The sequence below is a fragment of the Cricetulus griseus genome, chromosome 5 (assembly GCF_003668045.3).
Source record: "Cricetulus griseus strain 17A/GY chromosome 5, alternate assembly CriGri-PICRH-1.0, whole genome shotgun sequence".
NCBI classification, from domain to species: Eukaryota; Metazoa; Chordata; class Mammalia; order Rodentia; family Cricetidae; genus Cricetulus; species Cricetulus griseus.
The window spans coordinates 147,109,578-147,135,455 of record NC_048598.1 but is presented as its reverse complement, the minus strand read 5'-3'; the positions used below and the strand labels follow the sequence as shown (position 1 = coordinate 147,135,455).

General features: G+C 41.5%; 1 protein-coding gene across 4 annotated transcripts in view; it reads left to right on the top strand.

The window, feature by feature from the left end:
• Positions 1–25,878, top strand: part of Prorp (protein only RNase P catalytic subunit) — a 100,906-nt gene that overhangs the window by 3,900 nt on the left and 71,128 nt on the right. For all 4 annotated transcript variants that reach the window (XM_027419694.2, XM_027419692.2, XM_027419696.2 and 1 more), the window contains 2 exons: positions 2,898–2,945; positions 4,316–4,448. In XM_027419694.2, the coding sequence (XP_027275495.1) occupies positions 2,898–2,945; positions 4,316–4,448 (181 nt within the window). The remainder of the gene's footprint in view (positions 1–2,897; positions 2,946–4,315; positions 4,449–25,878) is intronic.

Sequence of the window (25,878 nt, the reverse complement as noted above, 5' to 3'; positions counted from 1 at the left end):
TAAGATGGTATCTCAGAGTTGTTTTTATTTGCATTTCCCTGATGGCTAAGGATGTTGAGCACTTTCTTATGAGTCTTTCAGCCATTTTAGATTCCCCTATTGAGAATTGTCTATTTAGTTCTGTACCCCACTTTTGAATAGGATTAGTTGGTGTTTTTGTGACTAGCTTCTTGAGTTCTCTGTATATTTTGGAAATCAGTCCTCTGTCAGATGTGGGGTTGGTGAATAACTTTTCCCATTCTGTGGGCTGCCGTTTTGTCTTGTTGACTGTGTCCTTTGCCTTACAAAAGCTTCTCAATTTCAGGAGGTTCTATTTATTAATTGTCAATCTCAGTGTCTATGCTACTGGTGTTATATTCAGGAAGCAGTCTCCTGTACCAATTTGTTCGAGGGTACCACCTACCTTTTCTAAGACGTTCAGTGTGGCTGGATTTATGTTGAGGTCTTTGATCCATTTGGACTTAAATTTTGTGCATGGCGATAGACATGGATCTATCTGCAGTCTTCTACACGCCAGCATCCAGTTATGCCAGCACCATTTGTTGAAGATGCTTTCTTTTTCCATTGTATAATTTTAGCTTCTTTGTCAAAAATCAGGTGTTCATAGGTGTGTGTGTTAATATCAGGGCTTTCAATTTGATTCCATTGGTCTACCTGTCTATTTTTGTGCCAATACCAAGCTGTTTTCAGGACTATAACTCTATAATAGAGCTTGAAGTCAGTGATGGTGATATCTCTGGAAGTTCCTTTATTGTACAGGGTTGTTTTGGCTATCCTGGGTCTTTTGTTTTTCTATATAAAGTTGAGAATTGTCTTTTCAAGGTCTGTAAAGAATTGATGGGGATTGCATTGAATCTGTAGATTGCTTTTGGCAAGATTGCCATTTTTACTATGTTGATCCTACCTATCCAAGACCATAGGAGATCCTTTCATTTTTCTGGTATCTTTTTTAATTTCTTTCTTTAAAGACTCAAAGTTCTTGTGATACAGGTCTCTCACTTGTTTGGCTAGTGTAACCCCAAGGTATTTTATGTTGTTTGTGGCAATTGTAAAGGGTGATGTTTCTCTGATTTCTTGCACCTTTTGTTTTTATATAATAGATTTCTTCCTTTTAGAATGATCCTTTATTTCATTATTAGTAGTAGTAATTTTTTTTTTTTTTTTTGGTTTTTTTTTTCGAGACAGGGTTTCTCTGTGTAGCTTTGGAGCCTATCCTGGCACTCGCTCTGGAGACCAGGCTGGCCTCGAACTCGCAGAGATCCGCCTGCCTCTGCCTCCTAAGTGCTGGGATTAAAGGCATGCGCCACCAACGCCCAGCAGAATTATCCTTTATTTTATTTTCTGAGACATTTAACATGAATAATGGGCTTAGGTTTGTGTGTGTGTGGGGGGCTATGCACCCGTGTATGCAGATGCATACTTGAAGGTATGAAGAACAGTTTGACTTTGGGTATCTTTTATCAAAGTCCACATAACTTTTTTTCTTAATATTTGATTTATTGTGTATACAAACCTCCATGCTGGAAGAGAGCACCAGATCTCATTATGAATGGTTGTGAGCCACCATGTGGCTGCTGGGAATTGAACTCAGGACCTCTGGAAGAGCAGGCAGTGCTCTTAACCTCTGAGCCATCTCTCTAGTCCAAGTCCACATTACTTTTAAGACAGTCTCTTACTAGAGCTTAGTATTTTGTTTGTTTTGGTTTTTCAAGACAGGGTTTCTCTGAGTAGCTTTGGGGCCTGTCCTGGAACTTCCTTTGTAGACCAGGCTGGCCTTGATCATAGAGATCCACCTGCTTTCCAAGTGCTGCCATTAAAGGTATGTACAACCACCGCCTGGCCTAGAGTTTAGCATTTTGTCTAGACTAATTGTTTAGCAAGACCTGAGGTCTGCCTGTCTCCACTCCCACGTTACAGGTACAGGTTACAGGTACAGGCTGCCGTACCAGGCTTGTACAGAGATTCCAGGAGCCCAAACTCAGATCTTGCTTGTGCAGCAAACACTTTACCCAATGATCATATTCATATTTCCAAAAGTAGTGATGGAAATAATGTGCTTATAGCTGTCCTGTGATCCCTGTTTTTAATCCCTGAGGATGATTAGAGTGGATGGGCAATTCCTGATCCATCCTGATACTCCTGATACTTTGTTTGAGAGGTCATGAGGTACTGAATTAACTTGTGAAGGAAAGAAGGCAATAGGATCAAGAATCAATAGAAAGTAATGGTGGTTTGTGTAAGAGGACAAGGTTTGGTGATTGAGAGAACATATCAATAACATTTCTGGGCGTCAATTATACTAAAACCGTGTGTATTTCTGGCATAATATCTATTGAGATGCCATTCTCAACCTAATTAGGAATGCCGTTCCTGACAGTGGTCTATGAGGTAGCAGCAGTCCAAGAGATAAGAGAAATTATTCCAAGCAGGTACCATGTCTAGCAGCTTTATGAAGACGGTCAGAGCTGAGTGTGGTTTAAATATTATCTCTACTTTTTGTATACTTCTAGTGAATGTAGATTTAGACTCGAGTTTTTGTTGTTGTTTTGTTTGAGACAGGGTGTCTATGTAACCCTGGCTATCCTGGAGTTTTCTGTGTAGACCAGGCTGGTCTTGAACTCACAGAGATCTGCTTGCCTTTGCCCCCAGTGCTAGAAATAAAGGCATGCGCCATCATGCCCACCCTTAGACATTTCTAATTGAATGCTGTCTGGTCCTTAGCCCCAACCACAGCCTAGAAGCCATTGTGAAAGCCATCCTAAGGAAGTATTCTGAGCATCTCAGAGCTCTTCCTTACAGAATGTCTAAATATGGTGATGGTCTGTCTTTAGGTTCAGTAGAAATTTTTAACTTTCTGATAATCTGATTTTATAATCTTTTTTTTTTTTTTTTTGTAGTATTCCTGGAAGACAATGGAAAGGACAATTCACTACAGTCCAGAAAAGGTAAAGACCATTATTTGTATTCAGTTTCTTTGATTCTGATGTAATAAGTTCTGTTGGTATTAGCTTAAAAATAAGAAGGGCTAGAGATATGGCTCAGTGGTTAAGAGCTCTTCCTGCTCTTCCATAGGATCTGGTTCAGTTCCCAGCACCCACATCTAGTGGATCACAACAGCCTGTAGTTCTTGTTCCAGGGGATCTTCTGCCCTCTTCAGGCATCTTGCCTGCACATGCGAGCGCACGCTCACACACACACACAGTTAAAAATAAATCTTTGGGGTGGGGACGACCTTCTAGTAATTAAAAAAATATTAAAAAACATCTTATATATTCGAGAATTTATAGTTAAAGTTCCTGAGGGGGAGAAATCATCTCTGTTATTGTTTTTGAGAGTCTTGATTTGTAGCCCAAGCTGGATTCAAACATACAGTAATTCTGCTGCCTTAACTGTCCACTTGTTGGGATTTATAGGCATGTACATAGAGATTTTGGAGTGCACAAAACGTTTTTCCCATTGATACTATGAGTTTGTGTTAAACCTTAAAGATATTTGCTTTTATATTGCTGACCTGAGTTGTGTTTTAGGAGTTACTTTAAAAGTTCCATCTAGTTCGTTCTGCTGACTTTTCGTGTCATCATAATGATGTGTGCGATTATCTTGGCTGATGCTCTCAAGAGCATTGACAGTGCTGAAAATCGTGAACATAGGCCTTTACTAGGCTGGACTTGAGGCATCCAGTTTCTTATTGTGAAGAAGCACTGTCACATTGACAAATTTGACATCACTGGCAATTGCAGAGCTGGGAGAATATCTGTGAACCTTGCAGGCAGGTTAAATGAGTGTGATGTGCTCACTCTCAGATTTGATATTTAAATCTAAAACACAGTTGAAAATATCGGAATATTCTGCTCCCATCCAGCCAGCTTGTTTTCTCTGTATTAACAGCCTCAGTTGGCATCCTGACTGATCAAGAAACAAGACAAAGGCATGCAGGAAAGAAAACCCTAAGATTCTTTTTCTTTAAACAAATGAACAAAGACAAAAAGCCACTTTAAAATTTCATTTTATTCTGTGTGATGGTCACAGGACAACTACCATACATGTCCCTGGGATTGAAATCAAGTTGTTAGGCTTATCTGCAAATGCCTTTACCCACTGAGCAGTACTTGAAGCCCCTGTGATTCTTCTAAGAATGTAAAGCATACATACACATAAAATGCCTTAGTTTACAAAAAATAATGTGATGATAACAGAAGTTTTATTTATTTATTTGTTTGTATTACATTTCTGTTTCCTTGTCCTTTGGAACTACTAATTTTAGGAACAACTTATTTTCCAAGACATTATTTAATATAAAACATTGCAATTACAGTGGCCAGTGTTCAGGCTGTGGTAGAGTCTTAGAGTCTATTCATCTGAGTCCAGAAGAATATGAATTTCTCAAGGAGAAAATCATGAGGCATGTGATAGATGGTGGTGACCAATATAAAAAGACAACACCACAGGTGAGTCTAATAGGTTCTATTGTATTCTTTAGATTGCTTGTCTAGAGCAGAGGCCAACAATTTTTTTTCTTGTAAAGGCCAAATGGCAAGTATTTTGGGCTCTGTGAGTCATACAGTCTCTCTTGTAATGTTTTGATTTTGTTATAGTTAAAACAGCAATATGTAAATGAATGATTGTAACTGTTCCGTTAAAACTATTCATGAGGTCTAGGAAGATGCTTCAATGGGTGAAGTGCTTGTTGTGTCAGCTTGAGGACCTTAACATTCATGTAAAAGTCAGACATGGTGGCCCATGCATGGGGGAAGGGCATGGAAACAGGTAAATTCTGAGGCCTGGCCCATCAGTCAGTCTAGCTGAAACAGTGAGCTCAAGGTTCTGTGAGGGGTCCTGTCTCAAGATATAAAGTGGAGAGTAATGAAGGAAGACTCCAAAATGAGCACACCTGCCCCAGATATTTACAAATGCAAGCATATCCATCCTGCCACTGCAAAGCCAGAAAATTAGTCATGAGAACAAGCAGTAGGCTAGATTTAGCCCATGACAACAATTGCCAGTCTTCCACAGATTAAATTGGAAGTTTGTTTTTGTTTTTTGTTTTTTGAGGTTTCCTCTGTGTATCCCTGGCTCTTTTAGAACTCAGTCTGTAGACTGGACTGGCCTTGAACTCAAGAGATCCACCTGCCTCTGCCTTGTGCGACCACAACCTGGACAATTTACAGTTTTGTAGAATAATTGGGTATATTATAATCTTTTGAAGTTAGTCTTATTATATCGAATCATAACTACAGTACTCAAATAGGTGGGTACTTATTTTTTCTCTGAATGCTTCCAGGAAACTATTATCAGCAAATTCTTTTTTTGTTTTGCTTTGTTTTATTTTGTTTTGTTTTGAAATAAGGTCTTACTGTAACGACAAGTCTTTACTCCATCCGCCCGAGCTCCGCTGCCACGTGGGCGCCCAGAATAACACACAGAGTCTTATATTAGTTTACAATGCTGCTGGCCAATTGACTAGGATTTCTTATATGCTAGCTCAGTCTTAATTATCATAAATCTATATATTTTATAAGACTTATCTAATTGAGGACACCTTCCACTGGTGTCCTCTTCCTGGGATCACGTGGCGGCTCCGTAGAAAAAGAGAGCAGGAGGAAGAGCAAGAGAGCGATTTCCTGCTTATATTCTGAGTCTGCCTGCTATGTCACTTCCTGCCTAGATCACAAGACTTCTCTTTACTACATTTCCTAGAATCCTCCTTGACTCCTAGTCCTACCTAACTTGCTTCTTCATTGGCCAATAAGATAAACATACACAGGGGCTGGAGAGATGGCTCAGAGGTTAAGAGCGCTGACTGCTCTTCCAGAGGTCCTGAGTTCAATTCCCAGCAACCATATGGTGGCTCACAACCATCCATTATGAGATCTGGTGCCCTCTTCTCGGAATCCGAATGTTGTATACATAATAGATAAATAAAATCTTTAAAAAAATAAAAAAAAGATAAACATACACAGAAGGACATTCCCTATCAGTCTTACTATGGTGCTCTGGCTATACTGGAACTCACTAAATCCTTTTTGTTGTTGTTAGCTACCAAATAAAAATGGGAAGTGATCATTATTTTGCCTTCTCATCTTGACTTACAGTTTTCAAAAAATATTTTTTTGTTTTACTTTTGAGAAAAATTTCTTTGTGTAACAGCTCTGGCTGTCCTGGAACTCATCTTGTAGACCAGGCTGTTTTGAACTCACAGAGATTCACCTGTGTCTGTCTGCCTCCTGAGTGCTGGGATTAAAGGTGTGTACCACCACCATCCACCTCAAAAAATATTCTCGTGTTGTAATCTCAGAATAAAGTAAAATTTGGCTATAATAATAATGCCCCACTGGGTATGGTGGCACATGCCCTTAATCCCAATACTTGGGAGAGGGAGGCAGTCGGATCTCTGTGAGTTTCAGGCCAGCTTGGTGTGCAAGGGAGTTTCAGGCCAGCCAGGAATTTCACTGCATAGTACAATCCTGTCTCAAAAAAAAAAAAAAGTTTCTGGTCATCTCTAAAGAAATGTATTTTATAATTTTCCCCCTAATCAGGATAATTACATTCTTTTTAGATTTATTTATTTTATTTTATGTGTATGAATGACTTTTATATGTCCCACCCAGTCCTAAAGCCTCTTATAAAATAATCACTCAGAGGCTTAATACTAATTATAATTGTTTGTCCAGTGGCTCAGGCTTATTACTAACTAGCTCTTACATTTAAATTAACCCATTTCTATTAATCTAAATATTGCCACATGGCTATGGCTTACTGGTAGTGCTCTGGCATCTTACTCCTCTTTCGGCTACATGGCGTCTCCTCGACTCTGCCTTCTTTCTCCCTGTATCTCTGCTTGGATTTCCCACCTAGCTATATTCTGCCCTGCTATAGGCCAAAGCATCTTTATTCATCAACCAGTGATAACAACATATATTCTCAGTGAATAGAAGGACATCTCACATCAGTTTAGCCTACATGTGTGTATGTGCACCATATGTGTGCCGATTGCCCATGGAAAGCAGAAAAGGCATCAGACCCCAGGAACCTGAGTTACAGATGGTTGTAAGTCACCATGTGGGTGCTGAAAACTTGCTTTAGACCTCTGAGCTATCTTTCTGGTGTCCCCCACTTTCACCCCCCTTCATTTCCTCCAGTGCTCCCCCTCAAATTTATGACCTCATCGTCTTTAATTGTTGGTATGGGCCATTTCTTGCAGAAGACCTCAGTTCTGTTCCCAGCACCCATATGGTCGCTTGCAACTGCCCATAACTTGTGTTCCTGATGCCCTCTTCTGGCCTCCACTAGTGCCTAGCACACCGAGAACACATACACACCTGTAGGCAAGACACTCAGACACATAAAAATATATCTTTAAAATAATTATTGTTATATATCTGTATATATGTATATATAAATAAACCTACTATGCTCATTCAATGTTGCTCTTCTATATGACCATTTAGGATTAGATAATCTATAGGCTAGATGACTAATCCCATGCAGGGTTTCTCAAATTTTATATCTGTGAATCATTGGAATATCTTAAAATGCAAATTCTAAATGAGCTGTCTGGAATGAGGCCTAAGATTGGTCTTTGGTGGTAAGACTGTAGGCTGTCTGTCTGTTTTGTCTTCATTAGTTTGGTGCAAATGCTTTCGAATATGCTACATACTATATGCTTCTTGGTGCAACACACAACAACTTAACTGTCACTGTCGCTGATGCTCATTTGTTTGGGGCAGGGGTGGTTTCATGTTCACTCTACCACTAAGCCCAAGCCTCAGTCTCTGTTGCTGTTTGATCCCTTGATTAAGAGAGCAGTTACCAGAGCTCTCTGTCAGGCACATTCCTCCTTGTGGTTAATAAACCATCTGTGAGGTGACAGCCAAGGCCATGCTGAAATCATGACACCATTTGCCTTTTACTCAGGCTTTTTAGCATTATGGAAATGATCGCTACTTTCTGAAAATGCAGAGAGGCACTTTTGTCATTTTTTAGTTCTTTCCTAGTAACTGGTATTATGTTGTATGAAATATGTCTTCCCTCTTTCTATCTTGTTTATTATTTTTTTAGTCATCAGTGTAGACATGAGGAATTTTGGTACTCTCTCTGTATTAGGTAGGATCCATTGCTGTCATTTATGTTGATTTTCCCTGACTTGGCTAGTGGGATCCCCTTGAAATCAGTCCCTGTCTCTTTTGACACCTGCCCATCCCTCTCCCGGGCACTCATCCTAAGGTGCTCCTACCCCAGTTATAGAGCTCCCCCAGTTGTATTCTTCTGTTTAACAATTACCAATGGCTCTGCATTGCTGGAATTCATTTTAAATTCTTACCCTAAACCAATAGAAGGTAGATTTGTTCATTTTTCTTGCTGATTTCAACTCAGATGAAATCTTCCCCTTGAATACTGTTAGTTCCAGATTCTAGATGGCGCTCCAAATAGCAAAAGAATTTGATGTATTTAGTCAGCCCAACTCACAGAGCAGCTGTTTCAATTCATAGATGTTTGTAACACAATTTTCTCCTTGGCTGTATACTAATAGTCTTTCCCCTTCCTTGTCTCCCAAGTCTTGGAGTAAAAGAGGCTTAAGCTATTAATAGCCACTATGCATATTTAATAATTACTGTCAATGGAAAAAAATACTCTTAAAGGGAGTGTCATAGTTTACTCTCCAGTGAATTATGAGTTATGATGGTTCAGGAATGTAGATCCAAGTTACCCCAAATTCCATATTCCAATGTGGTAATAGTTTCATTAAGGTTTTTTGTTTGTTTGTTTGTTTTTGACAGGGTTTATCTGTGTAGCACTGGCTGTCCTAGAATTCACTCTGTGGACCAGGCTGGCCTCAGACTCACAGAGATCCACCTGCCTGTGCCTTCTTGAGTGTGGGATTAAAGGCGTGCGCCACCACGCCGGGCTCATGAGATTTTTATAGAAATAAAATGAAGAGTCCTAAGTCAAGACACTTTTAAAATATGTCAGTGACAATATCACATGGGCAGGTTATAGCGAAGTGGGGAGATCTCTGTTACAGGCCTCAGAGGTCCTGATGACATTCTAAGCTTTTGGGCTAGTGGATGGTGTTTGTTTCCGAAAGTATTTACCTAATGGTCACAAGGATGTTAGGTCACAGAAGTGGGCAGTAATTGGCTATTTAAAGGGGTAAGATAGCCCAAGATAATTGAGTTGTGGACCTTCGACATTCCAACTTCATGCATGTTACGCAACTCTCAGCCTGTTATAGTCACAAAATCACAAAAAAATCACAAGGCTACAGCATTTGGAAGTCAGGAAGCTCAGGATAAGAAGTGAGCTGTGGTTAGAGTGCAGTGGGTGTGTGGCTGGGTTGATTTGGGATTTGATATCTGCAGGCTAGGTGAGGCAGGTGTGGGTTTGGAGCAGTTCTGCCAAATAGGAGGGAAACCAACTCATTCTGAGCCTAGAGGGAGGAATTAAAGATGATGGATAAGTTAGCTGGCTAGATGGGGTAAAGAACTTAGTTCTTTTGTTCAGACTTCTAAGTTCTCTAAGTGTAGGAAGAAATTGTTCATTTAAAGGAAAGAAAAATGATGGTAGCATTAGGGAACTTGAAGAGTTAAAGTCTTGGAAGTTCAGATTATTTGTGAAACGATGAATCTCTGGTGCCCCAGTTGAGGCTGGAGGGTGTATTACTAATGGCATCGATCTGTCGCAATAAGCCAGATTTAGTTACAGGAACAGAAAAGACAGGTGAATTTGCTGGTATGAGATTCCGCTAGTCTGGTACAATTGAGGGGGACGGGGAAATAAGAGTTGAGAGTGTAGGTGAGAGGATGACTTGGTGAATGACACCACATTTAGTAAGGAAGGAAATGAAGATGGCCAGGGAGCTCATGGGTTTGGAGGCAATAGAGGTAAGAGTGGAGAGGGAGCCCCTTGAGGTTGAAGAGCGAGCTTAAAGGACCTAGGGTGCCAATTAGATTTCCATCAGAGTTGCCTTGAGTTGAATTTTAGAGTGTGTGTGGAGTGCAGACGCTAACAAAAGCCAGGTAGAGTTGAACAAATGCAGCCTGAAATGCCAGCAGCTCATACACAGAGGTGTTGAGAGTGACCGTGGATAAGAGTTCTTCTCTCTCTCTCTCTCTCTCTCTCTCTCTCTCTCTCTCTCTCTCTCTCTCTCTCTTTTCTTTTCTTTTGGTATTTTTTGAGACAGGGTTTCTCTGTAGCTTTGGAATCTGTCTTGGCACTCACTCTGTAGACAGGCTGGTCTTGAACTCACAGAGATCAACCTGCCTCTGCCTCCCAAGTGCTGGGATTAAAAAACGTGTGCCACCACTGCGAAATAAAATTTTCAATTTATTTACTTTTTTTTTTCAGTTCTGGGGAGCAAACCCTGCACCTTCTCTATGTCTGTCAAGTGTGCTACCATTGAGCTATGCCGATAGCCCTATGCCGTATGTGATAATCTGTATCTTTCCTTTCCTCTATCAGCCTCCCCCGCTTCCTTTTTTTTTTAAAAGACAGACAGTCTGCCAACTGTGGTGGCACAGGTCTTTGATCCTAGCACTCAGGAGGCAGAGGAGATGGATCTCTAAGTTCCAGGACAGCCAGTGCTACAAGAGGGAAACCCTACTTCAAAACAAGCAAACAAACAAACAAAAAGAATGTGTAGTCCTGGCTGACCTGAACTCGATCTGTAGACTAGACTGACTTTGAACTCACAGAAATCCAACTGCCTCTGCCTCCTGAGTACTAGGATTAAGGAGGTGGACTACCACACCTGGCCCTCCCTATATGATACTTTTAAGTAATAATTACAGTCACATCTGTGAGATAATTGCCATATGCCAACATTTTGCACTACCACTTAGGTTGGGGATGAAAACTGAGTCAGGTATCAAATTCTTGATCAATATGGCTGGTGTCTGGGATAATGTATAGCAAAGAAGGGGAGGCACAGATGAAGGCTCAGTAAACTATGGATCACAGAGCAGATCAGGCTGCTACTGGTTTTTGTACATAAAAATCTATTGGAACATAGACAAAGTTATTTGTTTATGTACTACTTGTGGCAGTGTCTACACAGAAGAATTGAGTAGGTACATAAGGTCATGTGGCTTGTAAAGCTGAAATATTTACCATTTGACACATTACAGAAAACATTTGCCAACCTCTGTTATAGGTGAATATCAAGAGCCCTTGCTCTCTCTCTCTCTCTCTCTCTCTCTCTCTCTCTCTCTCTCTCTCACTCTCTCTCTCTCTCTCTGACACACACACACACACACACACACACAAAATCACACGTTAAAAGAAATGGAAATCTTACCTGAGATTACCATTTGTCAGGGATGGATTCCAGGACTTTCATGGGTCAAAACTCTGGATGCTTGAGTTCCTTCCATCAAATAACACTGTTTGCATGTGCAAAAGAGTGAATTAGTGTATTTGTAGATGCTATTCTCGCTATTCTGTGTTTGTGTGATATAGTATTATTTCTGACAGAGCTTGACTCACCAAGGGTAGTAATGATGTACACACTGTGTATCATTGAAGCACACCCTGTAGTCCAAATACTTGGGAAGATGAAGCCAGTAGAATTGCATGGCCAAGGCCAGCTGTTATTGGGATCTAAAACACACACACACACATACACACACACACACACACACACACAAAAAAAAAAAAAAAAAAAAAAAAAAAAAAAAAAAAAAAAAAAAAAAACAAGAGCATTGAGTTTTGTTGACCTGATATAGCAGGTAGGTGCCTAAAAAATAACTAACTTGGCTCAAAAATGAATAGGAGAGGGAGGTAGAAAGCCCATAGAGCACCTTGCAAAAGAAGCCAAGGCACTGGAGGCTTTGGGTTTGGGGTTCTGTTTTTGTTTTCGTACTGCAGATCAAACCTGGAGCCTCCCCTTGCTTAGGTAAGTACCCCCCCCCCCCACTGAACCATACCCCCAGCCTACAGAATGAAAGGGGATGTCAAGTGTTACAGTCCACACCTAGCACTTGAGAGGCAGAGACAGGAGGATCTCTGTGATTTCAAGGCCATCGTGATCTACGTAGCTGGTCTCAGTACAATAAGGGCTACATAGAGAGACCTGCCTCAAAGAAAACAAAAAATGGAAAAAGAAAAGGGGTGGATGGGTGGTACACATTCGTACTTTGGGGAATTGGTTCTAGGACCCTCAAAGCTAAGGTTTTGAAATTTGAGAAGCAGAGTTGAAAGGCATCCACATACTACTCCCCAAACAAAACAAAGAACACAACAACAACAAAATGGCACTTCACTCACATTCTAGCTGATCTTCCCCCAAGGCCTTCTCCCAAGGCAGGGCATGGAAGTGAGAAGTGAGACGCATCCCCATGGAGGACCTTAGGACAACCATGCTTGGCTACAGTGCCTTCATCAGTTTTTATTTGTAACTTTTTAAAATTTAAACTTTATGTTTGTGAGTGTTTTGCCTACTTATATTTCTGTACACCACTGTGTGCCTGGTGCCCACAAAGGCCAGAAGAGGGCACTGACTTTCTTGGACCTGGAGTTATAGATGGTTGTGAGCCACCATTTGGATGTTGGGAATTGAGCCTGGGCTCTTCTGGAAGAGCAACCAGTGCGCTTAACCCCTGAGCCATGGCTCCAGCCCTTGTTTGTATATTTTTTATTTATTTAATAATTGTTTGAGACAGGGTCTCTATTATGTAGCTCTGAGTACAGTCCTTTCTTTTTAACTCGTCATTGCATTTGTTTCTTTTCTGTACATTTGTACGCATGTGTACGATGGCCCACGTGTAAATGTGAGAGAACAACCTGGGGATTTGGTTTCCTTCCGCCGTTTGGGTCTTGGGGATCGTACTTGGCAGCAAGTACTTCCACTTGCTGAGCATGTCATGGGTGCTCTTATCTGCTGGACCATCTCTTCAGCTCCAGATTTTTACTTTTTATGTGTAGACTTATCGGACTGCGTTTGGCATAGAAGAAACTGCACATGGGGTGTTTAATGTCGTGAGCGTTGACATATGTGCTTGTCATGTAAGCCTGACAGCCTGAGGCCACGACCCAAACCACAGCGGAAGGATAAAACCAAATTCTGAAAATTGTCCTCTGGTTTCAAAGCCCTGAGTGCACCTGCCTGCACTCATACACACTCACCCACACACCCACCTACAAAGAGATAATATATAATATAAAAATTCAAGTTATTGTGCAAGTCCATCTGTGCTTTTGTTTTAGATTCCCACAACTGCCCTAACAAATGCCACAAATTGGATGACTTAAAAATGACAGAACTAGCAGGGCGGTGGTAGTGCACACCATCCCAGCACTCGGGAGGTAGAGGCAGGCGGATCTCTGTGAGTTCGAGACCAGCCTGGTCTACAAGAGCTAGTTCCAGGACAGCTTCCAAAGCCACAGCGGGCGGGGGGGGGGGGGGGGCGGACACGACAACTATCTTAGCACGGTTCTGGTGGCTAGAAGTGTGAAATCAAGCCTGGTATGCAGGCTCCAGGGAAGAGCCCCTCCTTCCCAGCAATGGAAACTTTCCATTCCTAAACATTTTGTACTCCTCCCCCTCTTTTTTTCCCCCCTCTATATCTTAACTATCCTCGTTTAGCTCCTCTGGCTTGAGGAGGTCCAGGGTTAGGGTTTCCCAAAGCTGATAGCTGACTTTCAAATATAATTGGGGTTAGAATGACCACTTGTAAAGTGAGATTTTGATGGACCTTTACTGTGTAGCTGCTTTTCTATGGGGTAGAATGAACACATCTCTAAAGATATGGGAGCAAAGAAGGCAACGTTTTAGTTCTTCTATTTTTAATTAACTAATTGGTTTTGAGACACAAGTAAGTTTTTTGTTTTGTTTTGCTTGCTTGTGTTTTGAGACAAGGTCTCTCTGTATAGCCTTGGCTGTCCTGGAACTGAGTATGTAGACCAGGCTGACCTCAAACCAACAGAAATCCATCTGTCTCTGCAGGCTATGAACCCCCACCCCCACCCCTCAAATGTTTTTGGGATTAAAGGTGTGCACCGATACTCTGGGCATAAATTTAGTCTTTAGCCCAGGTGGTCTCAAATTAACTTCATAGCCCAGACTGGCTTTGGACTCATGAACTCTGCCAGCCTCAGTCTCTCTGACTGCCAGGATTTTAAGTGTGAGCCACCAACCACACTTCCTGTTTTAAACGTTTGTTTGCTGTGCTTAGACACTTATAGCCACCAGGTGGCAATAGCGTAACATATAAATTCTAGGTCAGGCCTGTTAAAGATTTGGAACTTTCTCAAACTGACAGGTGTTTGTCATTTTGTTTTCAGTTAGGTGAGTGGTAGTAGGTAAAGGGAGGAATTGTGGGTGTGAATTTTAACTGAACAAAGCAGAACTCCAAATAATTTAATCCAAGACTAATTGTGCTAGCATCAGTGAAGATAAAAAAAAATAAAGGTTTGGTTCAAGCATGATGGCCCACAGTCCTCTTGCCCCTGCCTCCCAAATGCTGGGGTTTATAGCCCACCACACCTGGCTTATTCATTATTCTTTGTTTGTTTTGAGATATGGTCTCTCTACATAGCCCTGGCTGCCCTCAAACTTCTTATGTAGACCAGGCTGGCCTGGAGCTCAGAGAGATCCACCTATCCCAACTGTTGGGATTAAAGGTATGCACTACCAAACCCAGCTTGCCCTTTATTCTTAACAACAGCAAAAGTTAAATTACAGTCAGTTTTGTTTTTCTTATAAACAATTGTCCACATAAGATTTCAGTTCTTTAGGGCTGGTAATGGAGCTGGGTGTCAGAACATTTGACTAGTTCTGGAGAAGCCTTGGTTTAACCCCCAGTTCCTTATAAACCCAACATGGTAGCACACACCTGCAGTTCCAACAAGTGGCGGCAGGGGTATCAGAAACTCATAGCACATTCTTGGCTACATAGTGAGTACAGAGCCACTGTGCCTAGCTCAGAGGACTGCTCTTTCTAGCTTTGAATTTGGCTGTGGGAGAGACATGGGTTTCTTACTTTGCTTTCAAGTATCATCTTTTTTTTTTTTTTTAATGTGTATGAGTGTTTTGCTTGAATGTATGTCTGTGTACCACTTGCATGTCTAGTGCTTGGAGAAGATAGGAGAAGGTGTCAGATCACCTGGAACTGGAGTTACAGAAGGTTCTGAGCCACCATGTAGATTATGGGAACTGAGCCCAGGTCCGCTGTAAAAGCAGCACATACTCTTAACTGCTGAGCCGTCTCCATTCTCACGTATCATCTTAACGAGAGAGTTGACAGCCAGCCTGGACTATATAGTGAAAACCTGTCTCAAAAAAAAAAAAAGAAAAGAAAAGAAAAAGAAAGAAAGAAAGAAAATTCAGTCAAATAGACAAAGAAAGAAAGAAAGAAAGAAAGAAAGAAAGAAAGAAAGAAAGAAAGAAAATTCAGTCAAATAGACAACCTGAGGGTGCTGAAGGGGTGGCCAAAGCTTCTGTCACAAGCATGAGGACTTGATTTCAAATCTCCAGAATCCCCATGAAAGCCTGTCACACAGTTCAGGGGTCTGTAATAGCGATCTTCTTACAGAGAGGAAATGGGAAGGCAGGAGGTTCCCAGGAGTCTGGCACAGCAGCAGAACACAAAAGAAAGAGATCATCTCAAAACTGGTAGAAGGTATGAAGACCAATGACACCTAGGGTTCTCCTCTGACCTCCACACACTCACACCCACACTCACACTCACACTCACACTCATTATATGCATACACATCCTGAACTCACATTACAAAGGGTCGCCCAGCAGGTAAAGGCACTTGCCACAGTCCTGCCACCTGAGTTCCATTCCCAAAAGCCACATGGAGAGAACTGACTCCACAGAGTTCTCTTCTAACTCTACATGCCTGCTGTGCATACGTCCACACACTAAAGTAATAAAAACCATTTATAAAAGACAACTAAAGAAGATATATGTGCCCAAGGTAGACCATTGATAATCCCATTATTTAAAGCTTTTCAAATAATTTCAGTAATTTAGGATTCTGTTTTCTGAGAAAGGAGGAAGGGAAATTCTGTGTGGTACGTTTGTTTGAATTCTCATGGTGACATTGAAATCAAACTGTTAATCTCGATTGTTAATATCTCTTTGGTTAATTGACAGAAGGGAGGCCTTCTGATGTTTCTCTAAATACAGGGCATGTGGTGCAAACAAGATAGCAGAGTAAGAACTGATGTAAGGTAGGCTTATTTTGTGCAGGCGTTGTCTTTGTTTGAGACAGGATTTCACTGTGTAGCCCTGACTGACCTGAAACTCCTGTGTAAACCCTGCTGACCTTGAACTCACAGATATCTTCCTTTAAGTGTTGGGATTACAGGTATGTGCAGCTACACTCAACATTCCATAGGTCTTAGGGGTTTGTTCTTAATTGTTTCAGGTCGGAGGGCAGAAATCTCACTGTGGTTTGAGTGGCAGCTGGACACTGTAGATGGTATAAATTGAGCTCTTTATTAGTCTCTAGAACTTTGTTTTGAGTTTGAAGATCTTGCTATTTCTAAGATAAATCATGGGATTCCCCTTCCCCAGATTAAAAAAAAAAAAAAAAAGTGTGGTAAATGGTAAGTTTGGGGAGCTTAGTGGCTTTTAAAAAGCCAAGAAATTATGTTCTTCTACATTGTCTTAAGCCATGTGCTTTTCATGTTTATGGTGTCCATTCATGAACAACTAGTTTTAACTTACGGACGTTTTGCCCAGTGCATCCGTAATAAGCAACCACTGACCCTCATACCCTTTCTTTCTTCCTCACTTCCACAATTGAAAACCTGAATGTAGACACGTGATCTCTGGGTCATCCACGTGTGGACTCTGGTTACAAAGGTGAAGTAATTAAAAAATCATTGAGTGCAGAGAGGCTGACAACTTAAAAAGGACAGTCACTCCCTGCAGTGACCTTCACTTCGCCACGTTCACACAACAGACACATTTATATGTGAACATTCCTTGTAAAGGCCGGCCTGCCTGCCTTCCCTCTCTCCTTGGAACATTTTCCCTATTTCTGCATTGCTCTTCATTTTTCTCATTTGGTTTTTACTGGATCTTTGTTTATTGTTTGTTTTTGTTTTTTGTTGTTGTTGTTTGAGACAGGGTTTCTCTGTGTATCCCTGGCCATCCTGGAACTTGTTCTGTAGACCAAATTGGGCTAGAACTCAGAGAGATCCAGGTGTTTTGCCTGCGTGTATAACTGTGTGCCACATGGAGGACATTGAATCTCCTGGAACTGGAGTTGCAGATAGTTATAAACCTCCATGTGGGTGCTGGGATTTGAACCCAGGTTCTGTGGACAGCAGCCAGTGCTCTTAACCTCTCTAGCCACATTTACTGGAATTTTATCAACTAGAGTCCAATCTCTTATGAGATTTGATTCGAAATAATGTACCTTTTTTTATCCATGAATTTTGTTTTATACAAGGTCAGGGTGTGTTTGGTGGCTCTTTCAGAGTTCATTGTAACTCTATGGAGAATGTTTTAGGGGCAGTTCTGAGAGGGATGCTGGATTGGGAGGCACATGTGGATGGGAATGCAAGAAGCTAAGGGATGAAGTTATGTTTAGGATTTACTAAGAAATTTAATAAGATACTTTATTTAATAAAGTGTGCCCTATATTCCTGACGATTTCCACATTGGATTATCTTTGCTTTAAGAGATTAAAATTTAATAAAAAGCGTGGTGGCTCATGCACTTTGGAATCCTAGCACTTTGTAAATGGAGGCAGGAAAATTAGGAGCTCAAGGTCATCCTCTGCTACATATTGAATTCAAAGCCAGGTTGGTCTGTGATCCTGCCCTAAAAACTTGAATGAACGAATGAGTGAACAAACAAATGAATAAATAAAACACCATTTTAGTATTTTGCAAATATCAGCTTATTTAACAAATTTAAAAGAAATTTAAACTATGTGTGTGTTTGTGGGAATGTGTACATGAGTGCAGGTGTTGGCAGAGGCCAGAGGTGTTGGTTCCCCTGGAGCTGGAGTCATATAGGTGGTGTTTAGAATCAAACTCAGGTCCTCTGGAAGAGCTGTCCACCACAGAGTGTCTCTCCAGCCCCCAGATTTCTCTGTGATCATGGAAAGTTCCCTTGCTGCTCTCATTCCTGGTCTTTAAACAGAAGGTTGGACCAAATGGTTGGTCGCCGAGGCCACTTTGGAGCGCTTTGATGTTAAGATTCCTGTTGCCAAGCAGGTTCTTTCTTTAATAAAAGGGAACTAGGGCCTTGGTCTTCCTGTGGAGTCCAGCCGAGGGTGGAACCCTGAAGGCCAGGGCAGAAAGGAAGTTGTGATTTTGGTGTGTGTGAAGTTGTGCTGTCAGGTTGGAAGGCAAGAAAGGGACTTCAAATCCTTACTGATGTTTCTGCTGTTTACAAAGCTCCTTTGAAAACCTCTTTGCTGTTGGGTGGTGGTGGTGGCAGCGTACACCTTTAGTCCCAGCACGACATAGGCAGAGGCAAGGGGATCTCTGTGAGTTCCAGGCTAGCCTGGTCTACAAATGTAGTTCCACAACATCCTGGGCTACACAGAGAAACCCTGTCTCAAAAAACAACAACAAAAAAATAGATTTGATGCTTCGGTAATTGGCTTTTTGGCTATAGGTGATTGTTCCACAAGCCTTGAAGAGATGAGAAATAGAAGATTTAAGAATTTGAGAAGGGTGTTGTGGTGTTTTATATGTGTACCCTTGGTACTCTAAAGATGAAGGAAGGAGGATCCCTCATGGGTTGAAGGGCAGCCTGGGCTACATAGTGAGTCCCAGGCCAGGCTATAACCTGAAAATAGGGCATGGACCAGATGGGGTTACATAGGATACAAAATCAGCTTACATTCTCAGGGAAAGTTAGTTTATAGGCTCATGGGGATTTACTATTCTGTCTCTTTCTTACATGATTTAAATTTTAAATATATGTATATATATATATATGTATATATATTCATATATATACATATATTGAATTGATACTTTATGGCCTGGTAAAGTGTTTGCCCTGTAAGCATGAAGAACTGAGATCAGCACCACAGTACCCATGTAGAAGCTGAACCCAGAGGTACAAATCTGTAATCCCATGCTAGGGAGGTAGAGACAGGTGGATCACTGGGACTCATTGTGACAGTCAGTTTTACTGAAATGTGTGAACTCCAGCTTCAGTGAGAGACCCTGTCTCAAAAAATAAGGTGGTTGTGTTTAATTCCCAGAACCTACATGGTAGGAAGAAACCATCTTCCAAAAATTGTCCTCTCACTTCTACATATGTGCCAAGACATGTATGTGAACACACACACACACACACACACACACACACACACACACACACACACACACACAGTAAATAAATAAACAAATGTAGTCAAGTTAATAATAAAGGAGGAAATGTTTGAGGAAGACATCCAGTGACATCTGGCCTCTATATGCAGGTGCACATATACACACACTACACACATAGGGAGACAGAGAGATAGAGAAAGATAGATGAGAGAGAGAGAGAATTGGTGTCTTAAACAAATACACGTACACTCAGGTTGGGGAGATGCTCTTCTAAAGGACCTGGGTTCAATCCCCAGCACCCACATGGCAGCTCCCAACTGCCTGTAAGTCCAGTTCTAGGGGATCTGACACCCTCACACAGACATATGTGCAGGCAAAACAAACAAACAAACAAAAAAACAAAAACAAAAAACTAAAAAAACCAATGCACATGAAATAAAATAAAAAAATACATGCACACTTTCGGGGTACAAGTTCTGCAGAGGAAATTATGAGACAGTGCATCCTTAGTGATTTCCTTGCAAAGGCAGCATCTTCCAGTAGCATCTTTCCTTAGGTAAGCCCTGTATACTTATATCCATTGTAAGATAAAAACAATCCAGGTCCTCACTAGATCGTGAAAGTGTCCTTTAAGCAAATATTTTGAAAATACTGAAAATTGCTGGGTATGGACAAAGATGCTTTTAATCCCAGAGGCAGAGGCAAGTAGATCTGGTGTACCTAGTGAGTTCCAGGCCAGCCAGGGTCACATAGTAAGACTCTGTCTCAAACAAAACAAAACATCCCCAACCCTGGAAAATTGTCAAGCCATTTGTACAATGGTAATATGTAGACCAGATTGGCCTCGAACTATCACAGATCCACCTGCCTCTGCCTCCTGAGTGCTGGGATTAAAGGTTGCACCACCACACCTGGCTGCCTTTTTCTGTTTTAAAAGGAATGAGATTAAATTTCTGAATGGAGTAGGCAACACAGCTCATTTGACTTCCATGTGGGATCTATCGAGGCTTCCTATTGTATTGCATTGCTTCTGATTTACAAATGTTACTAACTTAAAAAACAGCAACAAAACCCAATAACCTGTACATGTGACTCCATGGTATAGAGAAAACTGTAGCTAGAGCAACAATCTGGACAGTTGTAATATAAAAGGCTAAATCTGCCTTGGCTTTTAGAATAGGTGTGAACTGCAGATTGGTTCTGGGGTGGGGAGACTTGCAGGCAGGGAAGTGGAGCCCGGGAGTTTATGTGCTTCACGGTGCTAATTGGGAAGTGTGAGGTGCGGGGATTTCCATCCTTTGTTAATAAGGTCTCCAGGCGCATTTCCTCTGGGTTCGTGCATGGGCCTGAGCTGTGGAGCAGCTGCAGGGAAGTGAAATGTGATTTCCTGCGCTCAGGAGGACTGGCTTTTCTTTTTGGCGGTTTTATAATTGCAAGAGTGAACTGTGCATAGATTGAGCTATGGTAGTGCCTGGTTAAATAGTAGGTCTGTTTGGCTGTTCTGGAATTACTGACTGCACATACGCCAGCAATAGATTTGCTCAGGTGGATTGAATTCACAGACAGTGTCGTCTCAGCAGCCAGCATTTTATGGCCCACTGCTGTAAGAAGCGGTCTGGTGCTTTGGACCTAGAGTGCAACAATCACATTCTGCCGCTCCTTTGCATGCTCCAGTGGTACAAATGCTTATGTTTTGTTGAGCTGAGTGTTTATTTCAGATTCTCTGAAATGAGAAAGGCTGTAGGGGACAGTTTTGGGGAAAAGGTACCTACCCAACCTAGGTAGAGTGGCAAGGGCAGTGGAAGGAACTTAGTGTGGTGGGTACCCAGGAACTATCCAACTGCAGCTGAAAGATACCTTTCCTGAAGTCTCTGCTAGTGTTTTGATGTCTAATACATTTTTTCATTTTCCCAAAAATATGTTTTGGATGCTGGCATACTGCTTTCTTTAACCTAAGCAGACAGCTCTACAGGTGGAAACAGGAGGATCAAGAAGTCTAGGCCAACTGGGACTATATAGGTGGACCCTAAGTAAATAAGTAAAGGAACAGGTAGGCCCTCGACTACTCTTCCCCTGCAGAGTAAGAAATGGATGTATCCTGCATGGCGCAGGTTTAGGGATCAGAGGACAAATATGAGGAGTGCTTTCTGTCCTTCTACCAGGTAGGTGCCAGGGATTGAATTTGTTGTCTGGTTTGGCAGCAATCACCTGTTTGTACTAAGCAATCTCACTGCCCTGATCCTATTTTAAATGAAAGATGACTGTAGCCAACTGTTGGCGAACCATTTCTAAGTGAGTATTCATTATGAACTCAACATGCAAAAGTAAATGCTTGCTGGGCATGGTGGCATTCGCCTTTAATCCTAGCACTCTTAAGGCCGAGCAAGGCAGATCTCTGTGAGTTAAAGGGTCAGCCTGCTCTACATGGGAATTCCAGACCAAACTAAGTTACATGGTAAGATTGCCTGAAAACAAACCAGCAAAACTAAACGTCTTATAGTGCTTCCTCCTCTGTAGTTCCCAAACCCTCCTTTGGGTTTCCTTTTGTGATTTCCTCTTTATCTGCCACCTGGACCAAAATGGCTACAGCCAATTTTCTCCTTTCTAATCCTTGACTTTGGCATCTAATTAGTCACCAGTGCTGTTTTCCATCGTTTCTCACGTCTGCCTCTACTGCTCCACTTGCACTAATTCTGTATTGGTCCAGCCTTTAGTATTAACTCACTTTGCACAGTACTTCCTGTTTAGCTTGCGTGTACTGTCCCCTTCCAACATCTTTTCCCCCGTTCTACTGCCAAATGCTGATTTAGTCATATTATCCTCTTGTCCAAAAATTCTGCAGTTTCCCATGCCTTCACTGAAGGTGACTTTTCCTAGTTTAACCACAGCCTACATTTCAGTCAGCCTCGCCTCTCCACACACTGCTTCAGACAGAACTATCAGCTCTGAGCTTCTGTTAGTTTCCCCTTCCCCTCCCCCTAAATTGTGTTCGTATCTCCAAAGGTTTCTAAAGTGCCTTTTCTGTCTTTCTTGACTTTTTTAAACTATTTTTTTATTAATTCTTTGAGAACTTCACACAATGTATTTTGAACAGATTCACCTCCAACCCCTCCCAGATCAACCCCACCATGGGGTCCAATTTGTATTACCCATCTATTCTTGGGTGCCGGGCCTGTCCTGTGTACCAGGTGTCATACATTTAAAGAAAACTGATCCTTCTCTTGATAGCTGTCTTGTCAGCTGAGGATGGGACTTCATTCCCACCTCCACCTGCCTCCATGCTGGGATTTTTGTCTGTCTTGAGCTTGTGAAGGACTTGTGTGTGCTGTGAGAGTCATTGTGACTTCAAATGTGCAACTGCCGCCCTACTGTGTCTGGAAAACAGTGTCCTTACATTCCTCCATCACCTTTGACACTTGTAGTCTTCCCATCCCCTCTTCCACAAAGATCCCATGTAGGAGTGAGCTCTCGGAGTCTCTTATTCTCTGCATGTTGACCAGTTGTAGGCCTCTGTGTTAGTTGACATAGACTGAAAGAAGAAGCTCTTGAGGTTTGTCAAAAGCTTTTAATTGCTCTGCTGTATAGGTAGAGCCATAAGTCATTAGGAGTCGTGTTAATATTTTTTTAAAGATTTTTATCTATTTATTATGTACACAACATTCTGCTTCCATGTATATCTGCACACCAGAAGATCTGCACCAGATCTCATAACGGATGGTTGTGAGCCACCATGTGGTTACTGGGAATTGAACTCAGGACCTTGGGAAGAGCAGTCAGTGCTCTTAACCTCTGAGCCATCTCTCCAGCCCTGAGTCGTGTTAATATTATGTCCATTTAACAGAATAATAGTCATAGGTTCTTCCTTAGGCCACTGATTCTTGGCTCCTTAACAGTTCTGGCCATGGGTTCCATTTCATAGATTTGGTCTTAAATCCAATCAGAAAGTGATTGATTACTCCCATAATATTCATGCCACTATTGTACCAGTAGACAAGTCTTAGCAGGCAGGTTGTTATTGCAGCTTGAAGAGTTCACAGTTGGGTGAGAAATTATGAGTACTTTTTCTTCCAATAACATGCATTTTGCCTTCCATCTCTGTAAAAGCCAGCCAGTCAAGGCTTTCAGATCACTACCCACTTGGTTGCTCCATGTTTATCTAAGTGGTCTCTTTTGCAATAGGGTTTTATCTTCAAGTTCTGGAAGGTAACTAAGAGCAGTTGCAAAAGCCTGTAATGTTTGGGGGCGTCTATGGAACCACGTTGTCTAGCAACTCAAAAAGATGTAATCCACCCGTGCAACTGGGGCTTTTATTTAGAAGCCTGTGGTATCTAGTTGGGATGTACCCTGTTATGGGCAACTCCACTAAAACTCTTTATATTTTTATATGTATATATTTTAGGAAGCTTCTACAGCAGTAGGTTCCCATATGGCATTTTCAAAAGCTCTTTAGTGTTAGTTATATTCTCCCATCTACACTACCCTCCTATTCAACCTCCCCCTCCCCCATCTAGTACTTTCTGTTCTGGTGTCTTCCTTTTCCCTTTATAGCTGTATTCTAGCTCCCCTTGTTTATCTTTCTTGACTTCAGTAGTCTTTGCTTGCTTCCTTTGGACTTGTAGCATGAATTAATCCTTTACAAGAACTCTGTTCTTGTTGTAGGGTTTATTTTCACTTCAGTGATACTAGAAACTCTTGGAGGGACCACCACCTTCTGTAATTTCCAAAAAACTTGGTATTTGTAAGTATACCATAAATACTGTTATTTACATAGGAAATAGACAGATATTTACTCTTTGTCAAAGCTACTGTTTATTTAGCTGGATCATTTAGTAATGACTTTCTGGAAAAAGTATTTTCTTTACAGGGAAGGAAACAAGGTTCAGAGTGGTCACTAAGTCACCAACATTATACAGTTTAAGTTGTGAAACCAGGATTTAAACCTAGGTCTTTGCACTACATAATGCATGATGCCTACACTTTGTTAATAATTCTATCTCCTCATTACACTGATGTATATTTTTGAGAATAGAAAAGTAGCTGGACATTGGTGGCTCATGCCTTTAATCCCAGCACTCGGGAGGCAGAGACAGGCAGATCTCTGTGAGTGCCAGGATAGGCTCCAACGCTACATAGAGAAACCCTGCCTCAAACCCCCCCCCCAAAAAAAAAGTAATGCTTAGCTTCTATATTTGCTTAATTATGACAGGAATAGATATGTGAACGTGAGTTAGTAGTAATTTTTAGCAGGAATAATGAAATCAATTTAAACTCTGTCAAAGGTCACGGGGAACATTGAATTTCCCTTAATGTTGTCGATTACTGCTGGAATGAGTCATCTGCCAGCTCTTGGTTGGTCTTTAGTTATTCAGTTCTTTGTGTAAGTGAGACATGCAGGGGAACCACTGATGATGTACAGGATTTATCATTTGAGCTAATGAGTGTTCCTGGGATATCCCTGGGATTTCTACCTAATGTCCTTATATCTTCCATCAACTGTTTCTTTTTCACCCATCCCCCCTTTTCTTTTGTGCTTTTTTCCCCTTTTGGATAGGATCTCACTGTATAATCCAATTGGATCTCAATTGAGAATCCTCCTGCCTCAGAGTCCAGCTTTGTGATTTGATTACTAGTTATACCACCAGGCCTGGCCTTAGAGCCACTGTAAAATTACTTAACAGGTTGAACTTAGTGTTGTTTCTCTTATATATTCTCCCTTCTTGGGTTTTTAGAGTTCTCCCTTTTTATGCTCCTCCCTTTCTCTTTTGGTGTGTGTGTGTGAGTTCCCATTAAAGGAGAACAGAAAAGCCAGAACAAACAAACAAATTTAAAAAAAAAAAAAAAAGAAAGAAAGAAAACAGACATGGTGATAATCTCATTAACCAGAAAACAGGCAGGAGAATTCTTTTCTTTCCCTTTAAAATTAACATTTAACCGAGTTAGATGATAATTGTTTCAGTTGTATGAGAACATCCAAAACTAATGGCTTTTGAAGACATGGCAGGTAAATTACACTTTATAAAGGAAGGGCTCACATAGCTCCATGAAGTTGGAAATAAACTGGAAATTGGGGGTAGAGTTGTGTGTGTCAGTAGTAAGAAGTCTACTTTAAAGCTTGTCCGCATAGAGAACAGAAAGGAACGGGGACGGGCTGGCTGTGGTAGTGCTCGCCTGAAGCCCAGCACCCAGAGGAGAAGGAAGATTTCAGTTAATTCAAGGCCAGCTTTATCTACATAGAAAGCTTCCGGTCAGCAGCCAACCATATATAGGGAGGCAGAGACTATTAGTCTTAGCAGGCACCCATCTACCCTGCTTCTGTACAAATAAAGGAGCACATTTCTCAGTAGGAAACAGGAGGTAGGGATAGTTGTTCTAATAGCCTGTGTTAAAAGACAAAGAATAAGTCAGGCACATTGGCTCGTGCCTTTAATCCCAGCACTCAGGAGGCAGAGGTAGGCAGATCTCTCTATAAATTGAGGGCTGGGTGAGGGCCCAGAAACAGCTGCCTCTTTAGACTGACCAGACTGGCCAAACTGATGAGCTCCAAGTTCAGTGAGAGACCCTGGCTCAAAATACCATGGGTGGTACTCTAAGAAGACATTCGACATTGACTTCTGACCTCCATGTACATG